The sequence below is a fragment of the Osmerus mordax genome, chromosome 17 (assembly GCF_038355195.1).
Source record: "Osmerus mordax isolate fOsmMor3 chromosome 17, fOsmMor3.pri, whole genome shotgun sequence".
NCBI lineage: Eukaryota > Metazoa > Chordata > Actinopteri > Osmeriformes > Osmeridae > Osmerus > Osmerus mordax.
The window spans coordinates 13,191,687-13,214,977 of record NC_090066.1 but is presented as its reverse complement, the minus strand read 5'-3'; the positions used below and the strand labels follow the sequence as shown (position 1 = coordinate 13,214,977).

Below are 23,291 nucleotides of genomic sequence, written 5' to 3'. Positions count from 1 at the left end.
CCAAGGACACAACGTCTTTTGGCACGGCCGGGAATAACAACCTTCTGATTAATAGCCCGACTCCCTAACTGCTCAGCCACCTGACCCCCTGTAAAAACTTTAGTAAACATTTTTAGTAGAGGAAACAGTTTCCTCATTCCATTTCGCGTGGCCGCTGTTTTAGTAAGACGTGAATGATATTCGCTCAAGTCATCCTACTGACTGGTTTTGTTATTTTCACTTTTTTACACTTACAGTTTAGTGCAGTGTAATTGTTTGCCGTGATAATTAAATGCTAGTGTGATAATAAATTACCAAATCATACAAACTGTCATGATACATTATTTTAATGCAGGAATTTCTTTTAAAATAGTATCTGCTGGGGCACATGTCATGCACTAACCTACATGAGAATATGATACGTGTTTGCAGTGGACGGATACCCCCCCCCCCCCCCCCCCCTCCCGGTGAAATGAACGAATGACTCGAAAAAAGATTTGTTCAATTTACTGAACGAGATTCAAAGAACCGAATCAGTAAAATTATCCGAACTTCCCATCACTAACTGGCAGTGTGTTGTACTGTCTTCAAAGCCACAGCTAAACTTTATGTCAAAAGAAACGTTTTCATTTCCTGTGCTTTCAAACAATCAGTGAAATGTGGAGCAACAGCAGCTAGCTTGCCTCTAGCAAACTTATTTGGAATTAGCCATTTCCCCCTACATTAATGTCAAACTTATTTACATTTTGGGGGGCATATTTTCAGTTAGCAGACGGTACTGTTTGAATCGCGATTCCACACTGCCAGTGACAACGTTGTTACAGTAGCTTGTTTCAAAGGGGGTTCGCAGCTGTTTCAAAGGGTGTTCTTCATGAAATATGCAATATACAATATGAGTAGGCTAAATGCTTAAAAATATCACTAGAAGTGCTTGTACTTTAAAATTCAGTCTAGTCACATTACGTAACTTCGTTCTGTGGTAACTAGCTAGCTAGCCCGGCTGGAATTCCCTATCGTATCGACAGATTAGCAGAGACTTTGAGTAATATAATAAAACGTTTTTTACACATGTCAACGTGTATGTATATTAAACAGTTTTGTATTTTGTATACAAGTTGTATTTTGATCGATGTTGCAAGTACGTAAACCCATTGGCACACTTGGCCATGACAACTACAACAGTGACTTTAGAGAACTACATTCTACATTAATCTGTTTGAAACGCCCCCGACCGTGGTGAACTGTGGGAAGGCGAGCGATGGCAAGCGATTCGCGTCGCTGCAGTGGACACGCACTGTAAGGATCCCTCAATATTTGCGCTACATAGACAACGCCAGTGTCAAAAGGTTTGTGTTGTCTGCGATTACGTTGCTTGTATTTTATTTACGTTCCGTTGCACGGTTTAAGTTGAAATTACGTTTTTGTGGCAAAAAGTGTCTTTTGTCGCCAAAGGGAATCAGTGCAAGCCTAACGTCATCACACGTTAGCAACGACGCATAAATTCGACGTGCAAAGATGTAGTAAGGCTGTTGCGCACAGTACTTGCAGAAGGGTGGACAATAGAACGCGTCGTTTTTGTCCAAGGCTAACCAACTGTCAAATACTGTGGAACGCCGGTAGCAAAGTCATTGAATCGAATGCTAAGTTAGCCTGACTGTAGCTAAGAACGCCACTCAGAAATCTGGCGCCGGAATTTTCAGGTCCACGTCCTTTTCTTAGCATTATAACTAGCGACTACTAGCGAGATATTAAAAACAAACATGCCAGTTAACATGTAGACATGTACCCCTTAATGCTATCAAATGTTGGTTGGAATACACATTGAGAAAGTGTATGAAAATAATGTTTATAGTTTTTGCTGCTTTGGCTACCTTTCATAGAAGGTCGGCACCACCGGGAGACATCTTAAATGAAAGAGTAGGTTGTTTTCTTCAAAATAAGGTATATTTAGTCAATTTTAAAACATATACATTTTGAGAAAAATCAAGTTGAAGACATGTTGATGAAAATCCCATAGGAATGCATTGAAATCTGAACGTTCTATTGAGAAAAAGGTTGGTTTTTCCCTTGTAACTTTTTCCTGCATGTCGACACCACTCTGACACTTCCTGAAAAGCAAGGTTACGTATAAAGACATCATCAGTCAATTTTTGATTTTTAAATCGAAAGACACACTTTGGGTATTGGCTCCCTGAATGAGTCTATAAGCAACCTGTGACGTCAGACAATGTGTGCCTCAGAAACTCCCGCGCTGAACTCATGCAAGGCTGCTTCCAATGCTCACATCAATTCATTTAGATTGTTCTTTGAGTTGCTAGCCCTAATATATATACCCGTATGTGGATGCAAGTATCGGTCATGGTTATTGGTTTAAAAAATATATATTTTTGACACTTTACATGTATCTTTTCAGTGTGCAGAACAAAAAACATACATTGGTAATATAAAACCCACTCTCTTGGTGACTTTTTAACCCTTGTGTTATCTTCGGGTCATTCTGACCCATCAGTCATTGTGACCCACCATCGTATTGCGACAACTTTACCGCATTCAAAAACAAGGTGAAACATTTTCTTTTAATTGTTGGGCTGTCTCAGACCCCCTACATTGCGAAGGTTAAAAGAAAATTATTTTTATTTGTTTTTGTATTGGGTAAAATTGGGTAAACACAACGATGGTTCGTTATGAACCTTTGGGTCATGTGACACGAAGGCAGCACAAGGGTTAAATACATTTTTCTACCGAAATGAGTCATGGTAGTGATATGCAAATATTGTTGTCACGTAGAACCAATCGGAACCAATCATTAGCTTTTTTGTCTGTCAGGAAATGCAAAGCTATTCAAGAAAAAGCGTGAATATTCCTTCATTCCGGCAATTTTGGAGAAAGGTCCCGGAACTCTCTTCTCAGGCCCCTGAAGCAGTAACCAGAGCCCATATTAGACATGGGTTTTGTCTACTACCGAGCACTTGTGCACTTTGAGCACTGACTGTCAGTGCTTAGGGCGCTTACATTGACAGAACCAGCAGAATTCAGGGCACTGAAAGTACCCGGATGGCGCACTGCAAACGGCCCTAAACGGGCGCCATCTTGGCTACGTAGCGGAAGAGGACGAGCCCTTTCGGCAGCTTTTCATTTCATTTCTAAAATAATGGCGGACGAAATGACTCGCGAGCAGATTTGAGTCCGTCACTTCCGCCTTAGATTCGCGGGTGCCGCAAGCAGATTTGCGTCCGTCACTTCTGCCAAGTGGTTAAAGGTGACATGACATGCTGTTTTTGGATGTTTTTGGATCCTTTATATAACCTTAGTGGTTCCCTAATACTGTATCAGAAGTCTCTTTCCCAAAATTCAGCCTTGATGCAGAATTACATCCACTACTAGCAGTCCCACAAGGAGCTTTCCTCAGAATGCGCTGTTTTGGTGTCTGTAGCTTTAAATGCTAATGAGGAGCGGAGGGGCGGCACCCCTCCGCAATGGCTGTAACCCTGTTGCTGTAAGATGCCTCGAATTTGCCAATTCTCATCTGATAACCCTGGTTTGCAGAGGTACACACTCAGTCATTTCAATGAGGGGAAAGGTGGATATTGTGCGCGCCATTACACCAACAGCAGAACGGTTATCCAAATAACAAAGAAGTGTACAACACTCACGTTACAGCATGTGTATTCACACACATACTTGATGCTATCTACCTTTCCATTAGCGACAGTAACTCAGCTGTTAGCTGCAGAGCTAATCATACAGCCACATTCTAAGGGTAGCAAGCTAGGTAATCATATACAGTAAAGCTACAAAATGATATAGCGTTAGTTAACTAACTTGTCCAAGGTTAGTAGCTGGACGAAGGAGAGTTAGTACTGATCCAGAATTAAATTTCAGCAAGGCCAGTTTTGTATTAGCTCAAGTTGAGGAAACAGTCGTGGCTGAAGTGTTTGGCGCAGACATACAAAACAAATGCGCCTACAACAGAAGTTGTGTAGGCGCATTTCAAGAGAAAATAAAATAAAGACACTGGGTCTTCAGAGGCTCGGCTGAAGGAACTGTAAAAAGATTTTAGTTTTCCTTTGAACATCCAAACTGAGCAAATGTAATGCTTCGTTCGTTTGCAAGCCATGATGTCTCTCAAGGATAAAAACACTTGCACGGTCGTAGCTCAGTTTCTTATGGGCGGGCCAGATTCTCTGGGCGGGCAAAGCAGAGAGAGGGCAGGTAACCTTTTGCTCTGTTTGAAAATCTCCTCCTTGTGACGTCACAAAGAGATTTTCAAACAGAGCAATTGAGCCTTATTTTTCTCAAAGGCGGAGAAGAACACCCAGGGCTTGGTTTACACCTATCGAAAATTCTAGCCACTGGGGGACCAAAGGCAGGCTAGGGGAACTCATATTAATGTTAAATAACCTCCTAAAGTGAAGTTTTCATGTCATGTCACCTTTAACGTAAGTGTTCCATTTGAGACAGCACTAATCAGCAATGGAGTGCACTACAGATGTAAGTGCAGTGTATTGCGGTGCAGTGTATTGCGGTGCAGTGTATTGCGGTGCACTGTATTGCGGTGCACTGTATTGTATTGCGGTGCACTTTGTAAAGTGTTCGGTAATAGACACACCCATTCTCTGCCGGAACTCTCTCCTCAGGCCCCTCTTTTCATGTGTATCTGAGGTATTAACGCCACCTCTGGTTGGAGGATACTGTAGGCTATTTATATTTATAGGCTAACTTACATTGACCTTCGGTTTTAGCATAAGTCAATAGTGTTTAACATAGCGGAAATTAGCATTGCGGCTAGCGTTACGTATGGCGAACATTACGAACATTATCACAAAATATTGTTTTGTGATAATGATGATGATGAATTATTGCCGGTCAAAATGACATTTTTGATGTTAGAGAAGCTATTGATTTAGTGATTGGTTTACAGGAACAAGTTAGCATTGTTAACTACACTAAAATAGAGTACCAAAAAGTAGAAGTAGATATAAACTCCTCAAAAAAAGTTAGGAAACGTTATTTCGGTCGATTATTCCTCCCCTTCAATAATACCAATTGGTATTGTATTTTATATCGTTGGAAAGCCTGATTAGTCACTTTTACAACGAGGTACAACTTGTAAGGATCGTGCATTCGTGGAATGAGCAACACAGCTAACCGTGTGGGTAGCGGCCCAAAGAAATGTGCCAAAATCCCCTGCAATATTCTTCTGTTGGTATTCACTTTTTTTTGTTTTGAGCTTCAAGTGGGATCAACTTGGGTGTGCTGTATGTGGCAGAGTGACCAACGCAAACATGTTTACTGACTTGCGACAAATCCTGGTTGAGGAATGGGATGCCATCCCACAGCAGTGTGTGACCAGGCTGGAGACCAGCATGAGGAGGTGCCAAGCTGTTGTGGCTGCGTATGGATCTTGAGGTCCCTCAGCCTGGCTCTGCCCTCCTACGTACTTCCGCTCAATTTGGATTTTGCTTCTGTGCTAGGTCTTGGATTTCAATGCATCATTCGGTTTTCAGAAACAATTTTTTTGTAGGTCCAATCAGCAAACAGAGGGAGTGGCTGAGAACGATGACGTTGATGTCGTGCATTCGTTTGAGTTGTAGTTCAGTACTGGCGGCGGAGAAAGATGCGAGCGAAGCTATTCTGCGGTTGTGGCAACGCAGCCGAATATCCATAAGTTAAAGCCGGAGCAAGAACAATCCTTGCTGAGTTTTGTTGGTGGTCATGATGTTGTGGCCCTCCTCCCCACGGGGTTCGGGAAAAGTTTGATTTTCCAGCTACGGCAGCTAGCTCTGTGGTGAAGGAGTTGGCTAAGGCAAACGCTAGCGATTGGTTATGGCAGATCAGAGTGGCTCTGGGCAGATCCAATAGTTTTAAACTTCAACAGAGTACCTTCAAGGAAGTTAACGCTTGTCAATGGAGCGATCCCAGACCCTCTGTACAAATGAAATGTACGAGGGTCTGGTTAGGACCAGGCTAGAGGTCCCTGACAGTGTAAAATGAATAAAGTGTAAAAATGGCCAATATGTGTTTTTCCTTATTACTGTGGGAGAGTGAAATCATCCAATCCACCCAGCAACTCAAAACGAGAGTGAATACCAACAGAAGAATATTGCGGTTGGGGATCTTCAATGCCACAGACTAAACTTTATGTCAAAAGAAACGTTTTTCATTTCCGGCGCATTCAAACAATCCCCTTTGTTTGGCGAGCAACAGCAGCCAGGGCTAGCTTGCTCGTAGCACAATTTACCGAGGTCAGCTTCTCCACCATGCAGTGCGATCAAATGGTCGTATTTGGCATTGTTACTGACAATGACAATTTCCCCGTAAATAAATGTCAAGCTTATTTACGTTTTTTGTGGGCATATTTTCAGTTAGCAGATGATACTGTTTCAATCGCGATTCCATCTACTGCCGGGGACAGCGTTGTTACTTAGAATGTTTGTTTCAAGGGGGTTCAGCTTGTTTCAAAGATGATTCTTAATGAATGAATATTATGAGTGGGCTAAATGCTTGAAAATATCACTACTGTAGAAGGGAAAACTTAAGGTGACGTTTAAGTCATATAGGTTAGGTTGATTCTACATTTACTAATTGATTTAGCAGACGCCCGTATCCAGAGCGATTTACAGTAAGTAGGGACATGCTACACTTTTTGTATTTTGAATTGTACATGAGCAGCAACAAATGTAGGCTATGCTTTTAAATCTATGCAATCTTCATAAATAATAAGTAATATCAGTTGTACAAATTACAGTTAATAAACGGACCCATCTGCAACCGATGCAAGCAAGCACATCCTACAATTTCTCCAGAAATTGTACCCTCGTTTTATGTATTGTGCTAGGCTATCTGTCTGCAGATTGATAATACAACCAGAACTCAACTAAATTTAGTATTTCCGTTAGTGAAGAGGCGGACTAAAACACTTTCTTCAACAATAGTAGGCTATGCTATCGAAGTCTGTCAATAAAGGCAAATATTTAATTAAATCGTACTGTTTGCTCCGGATTTGAGCATTGGCGAAACTGAAGGTGTCAGAATAAATACAAAACACGCGTCAAAGTTGTCGTGTGTGAGTCTGGCCAATCATGAAATAGCTGTGTCGTCATTAGAACCCGTGCAGTTGCTCTCCAGAAAATGCACTCGGCAACACAAGTCAACTTCAAGTCAGCCAGCTGCTGCCGGATGTGGGCGCTGCATGAAGTCGAACGCACCTCGTTTTCGAGGTGATACCCCGTTTTCGAAAATTGGTCATACGGTTCAAAGATGACGTGTGTAACGGACCTCCAATTTTGACCCATTGGTGGCGATAGTGCTAACGTGCTAGACATGAAACCTGGTGACAAGGAGGAGTCCCCAATTTGTTGTCTATGGGTTGCCAAAGACCCCCATGGCAGAATAATAATAATAATAGCCTAATAATACTAGGCTTAATAAATATTAATAATAAAACTAACAAAAACAAGCTTCGCTGCTTGGCCCTTATAATCAAATTGCTTCATTTTAAGTGGAGAAATTGTGTTCTAGGCTTATCAATGTGTTACGCTTGAGGATGTATGGTGTAGGCTAGCCTATTTCTAGATAATTTCATTATTCAATGTTTAACGTTTGTATGTGACAATAGTGTGTCATTTGGATGCATGCTTTCGTCGTTTTATATTTTGAGAGAAAAGAGAAACAAGTGCGTAGCTCGCCCTATACGCAACACTTTTTTTTGTCTTTCGCTCAAGCGCTGCTGCGCGCTCCAGAGCGTATTGCTCGTCCCACACAGACGGTCAGGTGCCAGGTTGTTTTCTTCGCTGGCACCACACAAGACAAGGCAGTGACGTTGCATGTTTTGCCACATTTGTTAAACATCCCATCCGTTGAATGATAATGTAGAAAAGCACTGATAAAGTTAAGGCCCAATCTCCATCTTTATCAACCGTTATAACTCAGATTAGTTTTGATGGTGGCGATACCTAATGCTAATAGAAAGTTGTTTTAGTTATTTTTTATCTACAAAACCCAACATATAATCCAAAGGCAGTTTCATCCCCCCCCCCCCCCCCCCCCCAAATAACCTGGCCACTCCCCAATTTAAGTATTTTCCAACTAGTTGGGACTGTTAAATAGATATCATAACGCCCAATGGAAGATCTGCGCAACTAATATGCGTAACGCGCTCACCCGACAGTCTGCAAAAGTAGAACGTTCTGACAGTGCCAATTGTAAGTTAAGCCCCAACAAATAACTATTCCTTGTCATGTCAAATTCTACGTAATGTTCTCGTTCAGGCATTATGCTGTTACCATTCAACCAGGCGCTCTGCATGAAAACAAATGGGGCGTGATGTTTTGAAGTGCCGTCCAGCTGTATGATGGTGGCTCATCGGCTAAAACAGAACATCTAAATCAGATCTGGGTGGATAAAAAGGCCACATTTGTAGTTGTTTCGTTATACTTCGATTATAGCCTATCATGCGCCACACAAACTGGAATGCGGACATTGCCGAAGATAAACCCAATGGCACAAAAATCTTCTTACAAGAGTGAAGCGCATTTTTCATATAGATCAGACTACAGAACACCATCAATACAATCCAGAAATATCCAATCAAAAGAACCGTTTCCTCCAAAAATTGACATCAAAGGACACGAAACAGAATTCACATGTAGGCTATCAACAATCTGGAATAGATTATAAAAGGGTAAAAAAAAAACTTTACTCACGTTGTAAAACGACCAAATTCTACTCCAGAGCGAAGGTGGAATAAACATGAACTTTCGGGTGAATATTTTTCCTTCTGTACTTCGTTTTATGGCAGGTGCAATCACGAAACGACATGTCCCGTCCGCGGAGCACGCATTCAAGAGCGCCCCGGGGCCGCCCCTGTCCACCGCTCTGGTCCTCTGTGTTGCAGGAGTAATCCTGACCACAACGTGTTTACAGATTATTGCGTAGATTGTCTCTCTTTTTCATCAGCCCAGGAAACACTCTCTCTGTCCCTGCCATTTCATTATATCATGTCCATCATGTGACACACTGAGGCCTCTGTTAATGGAAACTTAAATGGACCTCCCACGTGATCCGAACCATTGCGCACTCACCAGGACACGGGGAAATCCGATGCAACGCCGGGATCGGTGAAGCGTCAAGAATCATGAATGGGTAGAAAATAACTAGCCAGAAAGCGGTTCCGACATTTACTTCCGTATGTTTGGTATGTATCATTCTTACACTCTACCGAGAATATATACCTAATCCATACGAAAAAAAATAGACTACACTAGTCACTGGTCACGACAGTATTAAAGAAGGCTTCAGCCATTTCCCCATGTTCAATGAGGTCATGAATATGATGTCATTTATGATGACGCACGGAGGGGCTGTGCCAGAGCAGTAGACAGGGTAAAGGACATATGACTACAATTAACTGTTGACAAAATAGCAGCTACTTAACTAGTCTATAAAATGTAAGTGATACAAGTGATCAAAGAACTAAAGTTAACATAGGCCTAGCTAACTGGCAGCAAGTAGGAGACGTCCATAAAACAATAGCCTAAATATAGCACACAATGTAGGCTACAACAACATATGTAATGGAAGTCATGTTACATTTTAATTTAATAAGTGACACCTGCACCCTTTTGGTCAGTTCACAATTCTTGCATGCCAACTCACACAAACTTGCTTACCCATTTAACCTGAGCAGTCTTTACCACAAATAGACTCTGCCACTGCCAAACAAATTAAATCATAAACCAGTTCACCTCTGACATCATAAGCTTCCAGACAATCCACTTGAAAATTGCATTTGACATACATCTGTAGAAATAAATTTAGAGTATTAAAGCTTGCGTTCAAGACCAAAGTTAATAACATAGACAGTGTGAGGATTTTAGTATTGCATCCTACCCCCCAGCCCTCGCCAGCCCCCCCCCCCCCCCCCCCCCCCCGTTCCCTCAGTTCTATGGTGTCGTTGATTGGACCGCCCCACACAGCCAACTAGGACCGTGTGAACATACCAGAGGTCCGGGTGTTCTGTTGCTCACAGACCCCCCGTAGTGTGCATTAGAGAGGATTACAACTTCGACAACAAAAGACACCTCTCCTCAACCTTGGCTGGGCTCAAGTCCTCTTCTCTTCTAATCTCTTCCATGCCTGCTCAGGGACGGCCAGTGGAGTAACAACCAGGAAAAAACTATATAATCTCAACAAATATAATTTAAAATGCTCATTACACTGAATGCATTTAATATTGAATGTTAGGATACACAAACATACAGGGGAGGAAGTGAGAGAGTGAGAAAGGGAGAGGAGAAATACTGTTGTGATAACTGGAACTCGGAAGACATTACTGGAAGTGTCCTGACTACTTTCAAAGACACTTAGTGAACAAGATGAGTCATGACGCCTATTAGAAACAATGTGACACCATATTGTGGACCATACCTGCAGGGGGATGAGTTCATTATGAGGAAATCATTATCCAACAAGCCCCAGCCCAGGCAAAAAATACTAATAAAATGGCCAATGACAACATATTTGGAATGGGAGCTGGATGCTGTGTAGGTTACCACTAGGGAAATAGTATTTTTGTTGCTTTGAGTTTCAATAGTCTATTTGTCACTTCTTTCCATCTCCTGTAGGCTACTTCCAACACATTAGCTCGATACAATGTCAATGGCCCAAAACAATAGTTGCCAATTCACTCTGGCGAAGACACTTATGTAACGATACATGTGCTTTGTATGTCACATTATAGGTATATACAAAATGTGCAACAATAATTGTCGTTTCAGTGTGTAAAGCTTTTGAGAGTACGGTCTCTTTAAAACTTGTCACTGTCAGTCTCAGGCCTTGGCCGTCTGACTGTTCGCTTGTTATTTTGTGCAACAAAATGGCTGTCGTTCCTGAGAACAGAGTCCTCTCCTTCAGCGTTTTTAAATGGAGCTCTTACTCTTCCACGTATTTACCAGAGTGAGTAATGCACATAAAAACAGACACGTTCTATGTATTCGTTTCCGTGGTTGCCTTGTTTTTTGTGGCCATAATACACCGGAATAATCTTTCCTTGGCCTACCTGACAGTGAGCCAACTGACCCATCATCGTTCATTAGATAGCTAGCACTAGCATTTCACACTACTAGCACGTTATTTGTTGATAACACCCAGTTGTTAGGTCGGTCACTAGCTTGTAAACATTGTTTGCTAAGTTGGCTAGCAAAAACTTTCGTACATTACCATGACTTATAATTATTATTTAGTTAATGTTTGCTAGCTAGCTAACTTGGTAAAGCTGGCCTGCTTAAGGTACTAGTCAGTAAAGTTAGCGAACTAGCTGCTAGCATACGAGTTCACAAATGCTGTTGTTGCTTTAGCAGCCAGTGGCATTCACTGTTATGTATGTATATTGTGTGATGCATTTTACCAGACCAAGTAACGTAAAGTTAGCTAGTGTGGCTAGACAATGTTTGCTTGCCTTGTGCATCAGTGGTGTGTCCAGCTCACTCAGCAAAGTTACGTTTGCTACAAACTAGGATATTCAATGTGGCAACGTCGGCTAGTGTGTTACGTGGGGGTTAAATGTTTAATGCTTATTCGCCACGTATTCCCTTTCTCCCTCTCTGCAGAAACATCTTGGTAGACAAACCCAATGACCAGTCTTCCAGATGGTCGTCAGAGAGCAACTACCCGCCACAAGTAATGTGCCACGCCCACCTCCATATAAACCTGTAGCTAAATCAAATCCCATGGCACAACCCCATCACCTGTCAGCATCACAGCTAAACTCGGATAATACAGAAACGTCCGTGCCTTACTTTTTGTATACCCTAAAGTCTGAGTGTCTTAAATAAAGTCCTCTAAAAAAAACATCTTCATTTAGTAAACAAGGCCCAGTTATGCCACACATGCCATTTATAGGTATTGACTAATATAAAATAATTACTCACATTTAACCTAGTAACTTGCTTATGACCCAAGCTCAAGAAGTAATTTCTCTGTGTTGGCTCTTCAACCCTGTTTTAGTGCACCACAGAGGGATCCACACATTGCTAAGAAGCTACAGTATCAGTTTATAAAAGAACCAACTTCAGAATCAGGTTTATTCGCCATGTATGTTATACAAACATGGAATTTACTGTGGCAGGGAGGTGCAAAACACTAAACATATACAGATCTTAAATTAAGTAAAAGTACAAACGTTTAACTATTTCTAAGAACTAAACAATCTAAGAATACAACAATTGAAATATAAAATAAAATATATATAAAAATAAGAATAGAATGAGCAGCGTGAATGGTCAACATAGTGCAATCGGATACTGAGATAAAGTGGCTTATGCATACTGAATTGCCATTAGATGGACTTATAATAGTTAAATAAGTGAATGAATGTCAATGGGAGTCCTTGGCCTTGTTGAAGAGGCCAGTAGCAGATGGAAAGAAACTGTTCTTATGGCGTGAGGGTATTGGTCCTGATGGACCAATACCATCAGGACCAGGGTGACCAGGGTGGGAGGGGTCGGCCACAATCTTCCTCGCACGCCTCAGGGTCCTCGAGGGTAGGCAGATTGCAGCCGATCACCTTCTCATTTAGAACAGGACATGAATCTTCTGAAACATTCTGTGGGAATATAAATCAATATATCTAACTGATACATTAAGGTGTCTGCGATGCTTTGTCAGTTGGAATTCTTATGACTCTGAGTCTCCAGGGTTGGTTGATAGCTCGAGTTCCGGAAAGCCAATTCAATCAGTGTCCTGCTTGAATGTCTTTTCGAATCCCACTCTTCCAGTCTGTCAGTAACTGCAGGGCCAATTATCCTCATATGGTTAGTGTAAGTTCAGACGATTTAACTGTCCGTTGAACTGCCAAACTAGCCCATAAATTTTATGGTTCTCCAGTCTGTGCCCGTACTGCTCTGTTGTGTGGTTGTGTGACGATTATGTAACAGACGTGGTCTTGCAAGTTCCGTCAGAGTTTTACGGACCGTGTCCATCCTTCACCGAGGATCGAACACGCCATCTCTGACTTCCCAAGCGCCACCACTACCAGCTACGCCAAAGAAAAGTTAGCTATTTAATGACGCGGGTGGCCTGTTACATACTTGAGGAGTGAGTTTCACCGATTCACACCGGCTACATTCGCCCTCTGAAACTCACTCCGGCGGCTAGCTAACGCTAACCTAGAGAGATCCGGGTCACGGCAACAATGTGACGAGTATGTAACAGACGTGGTCTTGCAAGTTCCGTCAGAGTTTTCCGGACCGTGTCCATCCTTCACCGAGGATCGAACACGCCATCTCTGACTTCCCAAGCGCCACCACTACCAGCTACGCCAAAGAAAAGCTAGCTATTCAATGACGCGGGTGGCCTGTTACATACTTGAGGAGTGAGTTTCACTGATTCACACCGGCTACAGTTGCACAACAAGCAATAATGTTAGGAAATGTAGAACTGTCTCTCTCTCTCTCTCCCCCCCTCTCTCTAACACTAATTATCTCTCTAATTCTATTATTTACTTTAGTACTTGATTCTAAAAATGGAGAGACCAGCGATAGTCCAGAGCATCACATTTGGAAAGTATGAGAAGACTCATGTCTGCAACCTGAAGAAGTTCAAGGTGTTTGGTGGCATGAGTGAAGAGAACATGACGGAGCTCCTATCCAGGTGAGGGTATAGGGCCAACGAATCACAAGGTGCTATGTTCCTATTTACCTAGAACAGGGGTTCCCAAACATTTCAGCCCACGACCCCTAAAATAATAGGGCCAGTGACTCGCAACCCCCGCATGGCTAAAATATGCTATTTCTAATTGTTTTAAAATGTTCCTTGATTTCTGGAAATCATCTTACGACCCCCCCTCGCTGTCTTGCGACCCCCCGGGGGGTCCCAACCCCTACTTTGGGGGAATGTCCCTGTACTTACTGTAAGTCTCTGGATAAGAGCGTCTGATAAATGACTAAATGTACTTTGGGAACCACTGACTTACAACATGTTTTATTAGAGGAAACCTATTGTTTTTGTTAGTTTTATTATTATAAATCTTCTCCTTGTGCCACAATAACTCAATGTTATTGGTCACAAATTTTCTAATTTGGCACATTGATACTATAGGTCAGTGGGTACCACCACACCAATAATGGGCTACATTGGACCATAGGGGGCGCCACAGGCAACGACCAAAAGTCAGATTTTCAAAGTGATGGCATTTCCACCCCATTGCTCTAATTCTGAAACTTGGTGTTTATGCCTCATTTGTCATGAGGAACAAAAAAGCCTTAAGGACCCATAAGGTCCGCCATGATGGATTTTCCTGTACAGCGACATTTTGCGAAAATCTTCAAAAAAGTTCGAATTGACTTAAAATTTTGTACAGATGTGTAGAATCGATGTCTTTCAAAATGTTACTTGAGAGAAATGAATCAAATAAAACATGGCTGAAAGGGGTGTATTTATGTAAATGTCCACATTGCCACAATATCTTTGTGTCAATAAATCAAATATCATTTTGACTGATGGTTTTTCAAACCTAATAGGGTTCAAGATGACATAACTCTGAAGTACCACAAACAATTTCACCTTGGTATGTCAAAGTATGATTGAATTAGAGCAGTTTCAACTTTGGCTGAATCAAACAACGCTTACCATAGGAGAAACTGCTTCCTTTTTTTATTCAGTAACTGACCACATATTCTCAGCCTTGAGGGTAGCTCAATGGGTTGAAACGGTGTCCTAAGTGCAAGGTCACAGGTTCGAATCCAGTCACAGCCTTTGGGCCTGTCATAATTTTGATTATCTTTTTAGTTAAACAGGATGACATCATTCTGAAATACCATGTACAATTTCACATTAAAATGTCAACCGTTTCTTAACCTTTGTCCCATAGCTGACCAAAGCTAATACTCTGCCCTTTCTATTCATCAAATCTCAACAGCTGGTGTGTAGCAGAGAGGATAGAGAGACTGACTTGTAATCTTATGCTCATGAGTTCCCATTCAGCCTGTTGTTGTTGGCCAAACATTAAGTCGTTTTGCTCTCTTGTTGTCCAAATCTTGACCTTCTACAATGTACATTTGTATAATATTTTGCGGAGGAACCCGTAATGCTGCTTGCAGCTATATTTATAATTATATAAATATATTTTTTTGCAATTTCCTTGCCATTTCCCTTCACTCAGCGTACTGTAATGTCTTGGTTCTCGCACTTGAACGTTGTACTGGAAACCTTGTGGGAAATGAACTGATGTCATCTTTTGACATCATCCTTCTTCCTGTCCTCCTCAGTGGCCTTAAGAATGACTACAACAAGGAGACGTTCACCTTGAAGCACAAGATTGATGAGCAGATGTTTCCATGCAGATTTGTCAAAATAGGTGAGGACGAGTGAGCCCCTCGGTCAAGTGGGGAGTCCTGCTTGACATGAGTGGAGGGCTGAAGGTCAGCATCACTGCTCAGCCAGAATTCTGTCTTTTTTTCTTTTTCTCTGTCTCATCTCTTTATCCATCTCTGTATTTATCTCTTTCTTCTTTCTCCATCTCTAAATCTCTTGTTTTCTTTCTGTCTTGTGTGTCGGGTTCGCTCTCTCTTTGTTTCGTTCTCCCTCTCTCTCTTTCTGTCTTGTTCTGTCTGTCTTGTTTTCTCTCTGTCTCGTTCTCTCATTGTTTCTCTCTTTCCCTCTCTCTGCCACCTCTCAGTGCCTCTGATGTCCTGGGGCCCCAGCTTCAACTTCAGTATCTGGTACATAGAGCTGCACGGCATCGAGGACCCGGAGGTGGTGCAGCCCTGCCTTAACTGGTACAGCAAGGTAGGCCTGCATCCCACCCACAGCAACACATACACGCCGTAGGGTTGGCATTAGTTCAAGTTCAAGTCTTTTATTGTCGGATGCACAGAACGTCACAAAGTCAGACTGGGCACTGAAATTCTTTGGACAATACACAGCACAGCAACCTGACATAACATAACATATAAGTACTGTGAACATAGCTGACACCTATGATAAGCAAAAATATAATAAACCTCCTAAATATACACAATAAAAAAACAATATAGTATACTAAACCTATAATACACATAATAACCAATACTAACCTTATCAACCTATACTAACCATTATTATCCTCACCAACATTATTCATAACATCTTGTAGGTTTCACTTAGTTCGGTACATATTGTGTTTGCAAACTTTACTGCCTCAGCTGTTGTGGTGTTGCTTCATATTGTTTCTTGATTGTGCAGAGTGATCAGAAGATTTTGAAATAAAAACTGGCCTCAATTTTTTGGGAAACACTATATCTCACAGTTTTAGGGCCCTAGCCCTGGTAAAATGACCAGCTACATCATTTCATTCAAGTCATATCAGCACATCGGAAAGTATGAACAAATTCTAGTCACGTGAAATCACTCGATCATTCTAATTGTATAAGAGGAGATTGATTGCTATAAAAGGGGGGATTATTTGCATATATTGAATGTTTTTGCCAAAAAAAGCCCCTGCCACCCATGTTCCAGTAGTACAGAGAACAGGAGGCCATCCGCCTGTGCCTGAAGCACTTCCGGCAGCACAATTACACGGAGGCTTTTGAGTCGCTGCAGAAGAAGACCCGCATTGCTCTGGAGCACCCCATGCTCACACACCTGCACGACCGCCTAGTCCTCCAGGGGGACTTTGATGCCTGCGAGGAGCTCATTGACAAAGCTGTGAAAGGTGAGCCCCACACACACACACACACGACGCCTTGGTATCATGGGTACATACCATACAGTGTTTATGCGTTTTAGGGATTGAAATTACCACGATGCACGCGCACATGGGCTCCGTCGATGGTGTCATCGACGGCTCGTCGACCTAACCTCCAGCGCTTAGCTTAGAATTTTGTTGCAGCAGCCGATGTCTGCACTGTGCTTGTCAGACACTAAATAACCATGAATATCGTTTTGTAAGGACGACTTTAGTGTTTGGTTGCTAGAAAAGTGGTAGCAACTTTTTATATATTCTTTTAAGAGTAAATAAATAGGAGTCGGGCTAGGGAGTCGGGCTAGTAATCTGAAGGTTGCCAGTTCGATTCCCAGCTGTGCCAAATGACGTTGTGTCCTTGGGCAAGGCACTTCACCCTACTTGCTTCGGGGGGTATGTCCCTGTACTTACTGTAAGTCGCTCTGGATAAGAGCGTCTGCTAAATGACTAAATGTTAAATGTTAATGTTAAATAGAGAGGGTACAATTTCTGGGGAAATTGTAGGGTGTGTTTGCTTGCGTCAGTTGCAGATGGGTCCGTTTATTAACTGTAATTTTTACAACTGATATTTCTGTATATTTTATATAAAAATAGGTACTTATTATTTATGAAGATTGCATAGATTTAAAAGCATACATTTGTTGCTGCTCATTTACAATTCAAAATACAAAACGTGAGGTGTAGAATGAAATGGTTGTCTTCTCATTTACCCTGCAAGAGGGAATAGTGATAAGCTATAGCAGCCTCACTTGAAAAGTTGGATCAAACGAAGATATTTGGCAATCTGGTGTAAAAATGGTCCTGACATCTATGACTTAAGTCATAGATGTCAAGTTTTTCCAAGTTTTTCCTTTCTAGTGATAATTTCAAGCATTTAACCTACTCATATTGCATTCATTCATTGGGAACCCCATTTGAAACAAGCTATTCTAACAACGTTGTCACCGGCAGTATTTCAGATGGAATTGCGATTCAAACAGTACCATCTGCTAGCTGAAAATATGACCTCAAAAAGGTCCTAGCTCCTCCGTCGCACCCACGGTGTCTCTCTCACAGTCTGCCACACAGTCCCACAGTACAGCTAGCGTCACTGTGTCCAATCCCGACCGGTTTTTAGCTAACATTCTGATAAAATGCCACTTCAAATATTGATAAAAATAATCGTATCACGTTTTCAGCTGATTTACTGATTTCACGTTAAGCTTTAACTTCTTACCTTTCGAGCTAAATATTGTTTACAAATTTAGAGTTAGCTTAGCCTCTACTAGAGCCGAGTGTCAAAAGACACTGGCGCCGGTAAATTAGCCTTGCGCTACCCTTGTCCAAACCCGACCGCACTTCTAAACACTGGCCGCTGCTGTTTTTCTGGGGATATTAACTTGATCCAGGGTCACCAAACTGACCATCAATGCTGTCAACATGTCCGGGGACGTAGTTATGTCCTCCACAATAAGATATCACGCTTCAACATCTCCAAACTATGCGATAAAATCTCAATTTGACTGTATACCACCACCTGCTGGATGTTTTGTTGAACTCTTCTCAAAGTTTGCTAGCCCCCATCCCTTCCTCCCCTCGACTACAGATCACGTCACACATGATCGTGTATTTTCATTGGCAAGACAAAGTAGTGTTAAGCTAGCATTGAAATACACTCATATGCTAACCCATAGTAGAAGTACGATGACAACACAGACACACTTGTCAGAGTAGAGATCGACGCCCGAGTGTCGCCGAGTGGTCTTTCGGCCAAAGTAACTTTCCTATATTATTTAGACATGTAAACGTCCATATATGTTCATTAAATTTTACACGTAGATTGTTTGGTATGCTTAAAATAATACTACTTACACTTTGCTGGCGATAGCAAAAGAAAATGCTGGCAAAAAGACCGGAAACTGAGTGTCCAAACCCCATTCGGGTTTGGACAATAGTAGTTTACAGCGGTCGGGATTGGACACAGTGACGTTATGTCAACTATAGAAACAGATGAAGGTTTTCAGACACCACCATCAAAAAAATAAATCACCGTTCAGGATATTATTTCCTTTTTCTTTCAGAACTAAATGTTCGCCGTTTCTCCCTCTGCAGCAGGTTTAGAAAAGAACGACACCAGCTCTGCGCAGCTGCCACCTAGTGGGCATTACCGCAAAGTGTTGAGAATTAAAATGACTCAATTAAGACAAAGTGGCACATAATTTGTGTCTGATAATAATGTAAAAAAAATATGAAACTCATAGTTTGTGTTTTTTTACTCGTGTTATATCTGAATGAATATTTTAGCTTCAGTTCAAGTTAGCTTGAATGAATATACAAAATGTCCTATTATGATGACAGATATTGATCACACAATAACATCATCCCTGATTAAATTGTGCTACGAGCAAGCTAGCTGCTGTTGCCAAACTTCACTGAGGGGATTGTTTGAATGCGCCGGAAATGAAAAATGTTTCTTTTGACATAAAGTTTAGGCTGTAACATTGAAGACAGCGACGCACCACACAAGCCTGAGTTTAACCCTTGTGCTGCCTTCGGGTCACATGACCCAAAGGTTCATCACGAACCATCGTTGTGTTAACCCAATTTTACCCAATACAAAAACAAATAAAAATAATTTTCTTTTAACCTTTGCAATGTGGGGGGTCTGAGACAGCCCAACGGTTAAAAGAAAATGCTTCACTTTGTTTTTGTATGCGGTAAAGTTGTTGCAATACGACGGTGGGTCACAATGACTGATGGGTCAGAATGACCCGAAGATAGCACAAGGGTTAAATACATTATTTAATGTGACATTACTTACCGGAAAAGGGTGGAGTGCAATCTCCGGGTCGGGGAGGAGATCTTGTCCCAAGCGGAGGAGTTCAAGTATCTCGGGGTCTTGTTCATGAGTGAGGGAAGGATGGAGCGTGAGATCGACAGGCGGATCGGTGCGGCGTCCGCAGTGATGCGGGCTCCGCATCGGTCCGTCGTGGTGAAGAAAGGAGCTGAGTCGAAACGCGAAGCTCTCTATTTTCCAGTCGATCTACGTTCCTACCCTCACCTATGGTCACGAACTGTGGGTAGTGATCGAAAGAACGAGATCGCGAATACAAGCGGCCAAAATGAGTTTTCTCCGCAGGGTGTCCGGGCTCTCCCTTAGAGATAGGGTGAGAAGCTCGGTCATCCGGGAGGGGCTCAGAGTAGAACCGCTGCTCCTCCGCGTCAAGAGGGGCAAGTTGAGGTGGCTCGGGCATCTGATAAGGATGCCTCCTGGACACCTCCCTGGTGAGGTGTTCTGGGCACGTCCCACTGGGAAGTAGGGATGTAACGATATCAAAATCTCACGGTACGATACAATTTCGATATTGACCTCACGGTACAATATTTATTGCGATATTGTGGAAAAGCTCACGGTATTGTTAAATAGCTCACGATAGTGTTTGTGATGATAATAGCCAAAAAAATACTGACATTTATTCTGCTTTTGCCAGTCAACAGGCAATTTATTGTTGTATTTATGGATCATGACAACATAAAACGCTGATCACATTGTGCTTTTAAAGTGCAAGTTGTAGTCAGGAACATCAATATTCTGTATAATAATATTTGGTTGCATAACTGATGGTGTTCCCAGCTTAACTGGTGCAATGTTCAAGTTAAGAAGCAACTAGAACAATTGTAAACAATAGGGAATTCCCTTTAAGTGCAAACAAAGATCAAGTTAAGTCGGGTTTAAATGTGCAAGGCAAATACAGCCTTTTAAAACTGGTATTTAGGAACATAACTTAAACTTAAATAAAATAGTCAGTCAAAAAGCCTTTAAAAAAAAAACTGACATCATTTAGCTTATGTTCAAATTTTTCATCAGAAAGATCAAAATATCTACATTGCAAGGGAGAAGAAAAAAAAACAGTAAAAAAAAAAAATCCTTAAACAGTCTGGCAAAAAGCCTTCTGAAAAACACTGACTTATCCTTTAGCTAATGTTCAAGTTTTTCTTTAGAAAGATCAACGCTGCAACCACGCTGTTGTGTGGCATAGTTGTTGAAAATGCCTCCTTCAGGGTTTTTTGACCGGAGATTACTTTCTTTGTGAGAGAATCTGCAAACTTTTCGGGATAATGGGTTGTCAGATGACTTCGCATGTTGCTTGTGTTTCCCGTGTTGTATCGCAGTTTACTGTGGCAGTGCTTGCACATAGTCCATTGTCTGTCCACCACCTTCTCTCCTTTTGCATTTTTTGACACAGCGAAACCAAAATGTTTCCAGACATCTGATTTAAAAGCTGCAGGGGCTGGCACAATCTCAACTTCGGGGTTGTTGTTTTCATCCTTATAAGTATCGCTGTCGACCATGCTGGCTTGCTGTGAGCTTGTGTGGACAGCGTGCAGTGTGCAATCCTATTGGCTTAACAATGGTTGTTGTGACGACGCAGCACAAAGGATCATGGTCTATGTAGTTAACAATGATTTGTTCCGCGGGACTGTGTTTATTCATCTTGCTTTTTGACGGACACCTGTCCTTTTAATATTGTAACCCAACCACGACGATATCGAGACACGTTTACCACCGCGATAGCGCAATATCGTCAATATCGTTACATCCCTACTGGGAAGAGGCCCCGGGGAAGACCCAGGACACGCTGGAGGGACCATGTCTCTCGGCTGGCCTGGGAACGCCTCGGGGTCCCCCAGGAAGAGCTGGTGGAAGTGGCCGGGGAGAGGGAAGTCTGGGCCTCCATGCTTAGGTTGCTGCCCCCGCGACCCGACCCCCGGATAAGCGGAAGAGGATGGGATGGGATGGGACATTACTTACTGTACATGCAAGTCTTGAATTGCTTAAATGTTTGATGCTGCTAGTACACCACGGCGCTAGTACACATACTTGCTGTGCAACAGTCTTACTAGCACATCTATGCATGTCGTATCTATGCGTCGTTGCTAGCATGTTCTGAAGTTGTGACGTTAGCTAGCACGGAGTTTCCTTCGTGCACACAATGCACTTTTTGCAGCAAAAACGTTTTACGCTGCTAAACCGTGCATGGAACGTAAATAAAATTATAAGCAACGCAATCGCTAACAAGACGAACCTTTTGACACTGGCGTTGTCTATGTAGTCCAACTATTGAAGGATCCTTAGGGGTGGGAAAATAATAATAATAAATATAGCTGCAAGCAGCGAAGGCGGATTCCTCCAACTGAATGTGCCTGATTCCACCTGCAGGTTGATCACAGATTTCCTGTCTGACAGGAAGCAGTGCGTTAAGCTGGGAACACAAGTCTCTGACTCCCGGTCCATCAGCACTGGATCACCCCAGGGCTGCGTCCTTTCTCCTCTGCTCTTCTCCCTCTACACCAACAGCTGCACCTCCAGTCATCCGTCCGTCAAACTCCTGAAGTTTGCGGACGACACCACCCTCATTGGGCTCATCTCTGGTGGAGACGAGTCTGATTATAGGTGGGAAGCGGCCAACCTGGTGACCTGGTGCAGCCAGCACAACCTAGAGCTCAATGCTCTTAAGACAGTGGAGATGGTTGTGGACTTCAGGAAGAATACAGCCCCACTCACCCCCATCACCCTGTGTGACTCCCCAGTCAACACTGTGGAGTCCTTCCCCTTCCTGGGCACTATCCTCTCCCAGGACCTCAAGTGGGAACTGAACATCAGCTCCCTTACCAAGAAACTACAACAGAGGATGTACTTCCTACGGCAGCTGAAGAAATTCAACCTGCCAAAGACAATGATGGTGCACTTCTACACAGCCATCATTGAGTCCATCCTCACCTCCTCCATCACCATCTGGTACGCTGCAGCCTGCTCTTGTCCTTGGCAATGGCTGCATGCACTCAGAACAGGGTTCCGAGTGCATGCAGCAAGTTTGGTGTGAATCCATCAAAGATTTGAGATACGACCCAACTTCCTGTTTGCTGGCGTAACGGCACATTTTGATTGGCTGTACCGGGCAAACGGTTTAGAAAATCAAAAAATCATGTGATAGCTTTTGTGAGGCTTGGTCTGAAGATAATCTCTGCCAAATTTGGTGAAGTTGGGACAACATTTGTAGGAGGAGTAGATAAAAAAAAAAAAAAAAAAAAAAAAACAGGAATTCAAAATGGCGGCCGCATCAATTCGGCTGTTATCACAAGTTATCATGTGTCATACATAGGATGTCCCAAGATATCATGAGATAAAGGAATCACAAATAAAGGCAAACAAATTAAGTTATTGGCCAAAACACATTTTTGCTTCCTGCGGCCACGCCCAGTGATCACATGACACCAAATTGTTTGGACATCCTCAGATGTCATTCGGGTAAACCAAGTCCAGCTCTCTGAGCTTTATGTTAGGCAGGTCGCATGGAAGACCAAAACTTGCACCATCATCCTTCTGCAACAAAGTGTCGCCGTGTCTTCCTGTATCGGCCCTACTGCTGTATGTTTCATTCCATCAACACATTGAATCCTACTAAGAAAGCCGAGTAAACGCACTCAATGGTAGGCTACATCTGCTACTGCTATTACTATCCCAACTATAATTTCAGCTAAAACGATAATATTCTTGTTACGACTAGCTAGTCTACTTCTTCTGTTTAACAGTTCAGCTTTCAGCTTCTCC

General features: G+C 42.4%; 2 protein-coding genes across 5 annotated transcripts in view; one reads left to right on the top strand and one right to left on the bottom strand.

Annotated features, from left to right (window-relative positions):
- LOC136960249 (uncharacterized) overlaps window positions 1–9,130 on the bottom strand; it is an 84,704-nt gene extending 75,574 nt beyond the window's left edge. Inside the window, exon 1 of the mRNA XM_067254668.1 lies at window positions 8,685–9,130. The gene's annotated coding sequence lies outside the window, so the exon portion shown is untranslated. The remainder of the gene's footprint in view (window positions 1–8,684) is intronic.
- mkln1 (muskelin 1, intracellular mediator containing kelch motifs) overlaps window positions 9,130–23,291 on the top strand; it is a 35,928-nt gene continuing 21,766 nt past the window's right edge. For 3 of the 4 annotated variants that reach the window (XM_067254661.1, XM_067254660.1, XM_067254663.1), the window contains exons 1-6: window positions 10,836–10,935; window positions 11,589–11,658; window positions 13,487–13,629; window positions 15,246–15,334; window positions 15,656–15,765; window positions 16,477–16,669. In XM_067254661.1, coding sequence (XP_067110762.1) covers window positions 10,856–10,935; window positions 11,589–11,658; window positions 13,487–13,629; window positions 15,246–15,334; window positions 15,656–15,765; window positions 16,477–16,669 — 685 coding nt within the window. In that variant the 5' untranslated portion in view covers window positions 10,836–10,855. Of the gene's footprint in view, window positions 9,176–10,835; window positions 10,936–11,588; window positions 11,659–13,486; window positions 13,630–15,245; window positions 15,335–15,655; window positions 15,766–16,476; window positions 16,670–23,291 lie in introns of those variants that run through there. The other variant, XM_067254662.1, reaches the window with a different exon arrangement.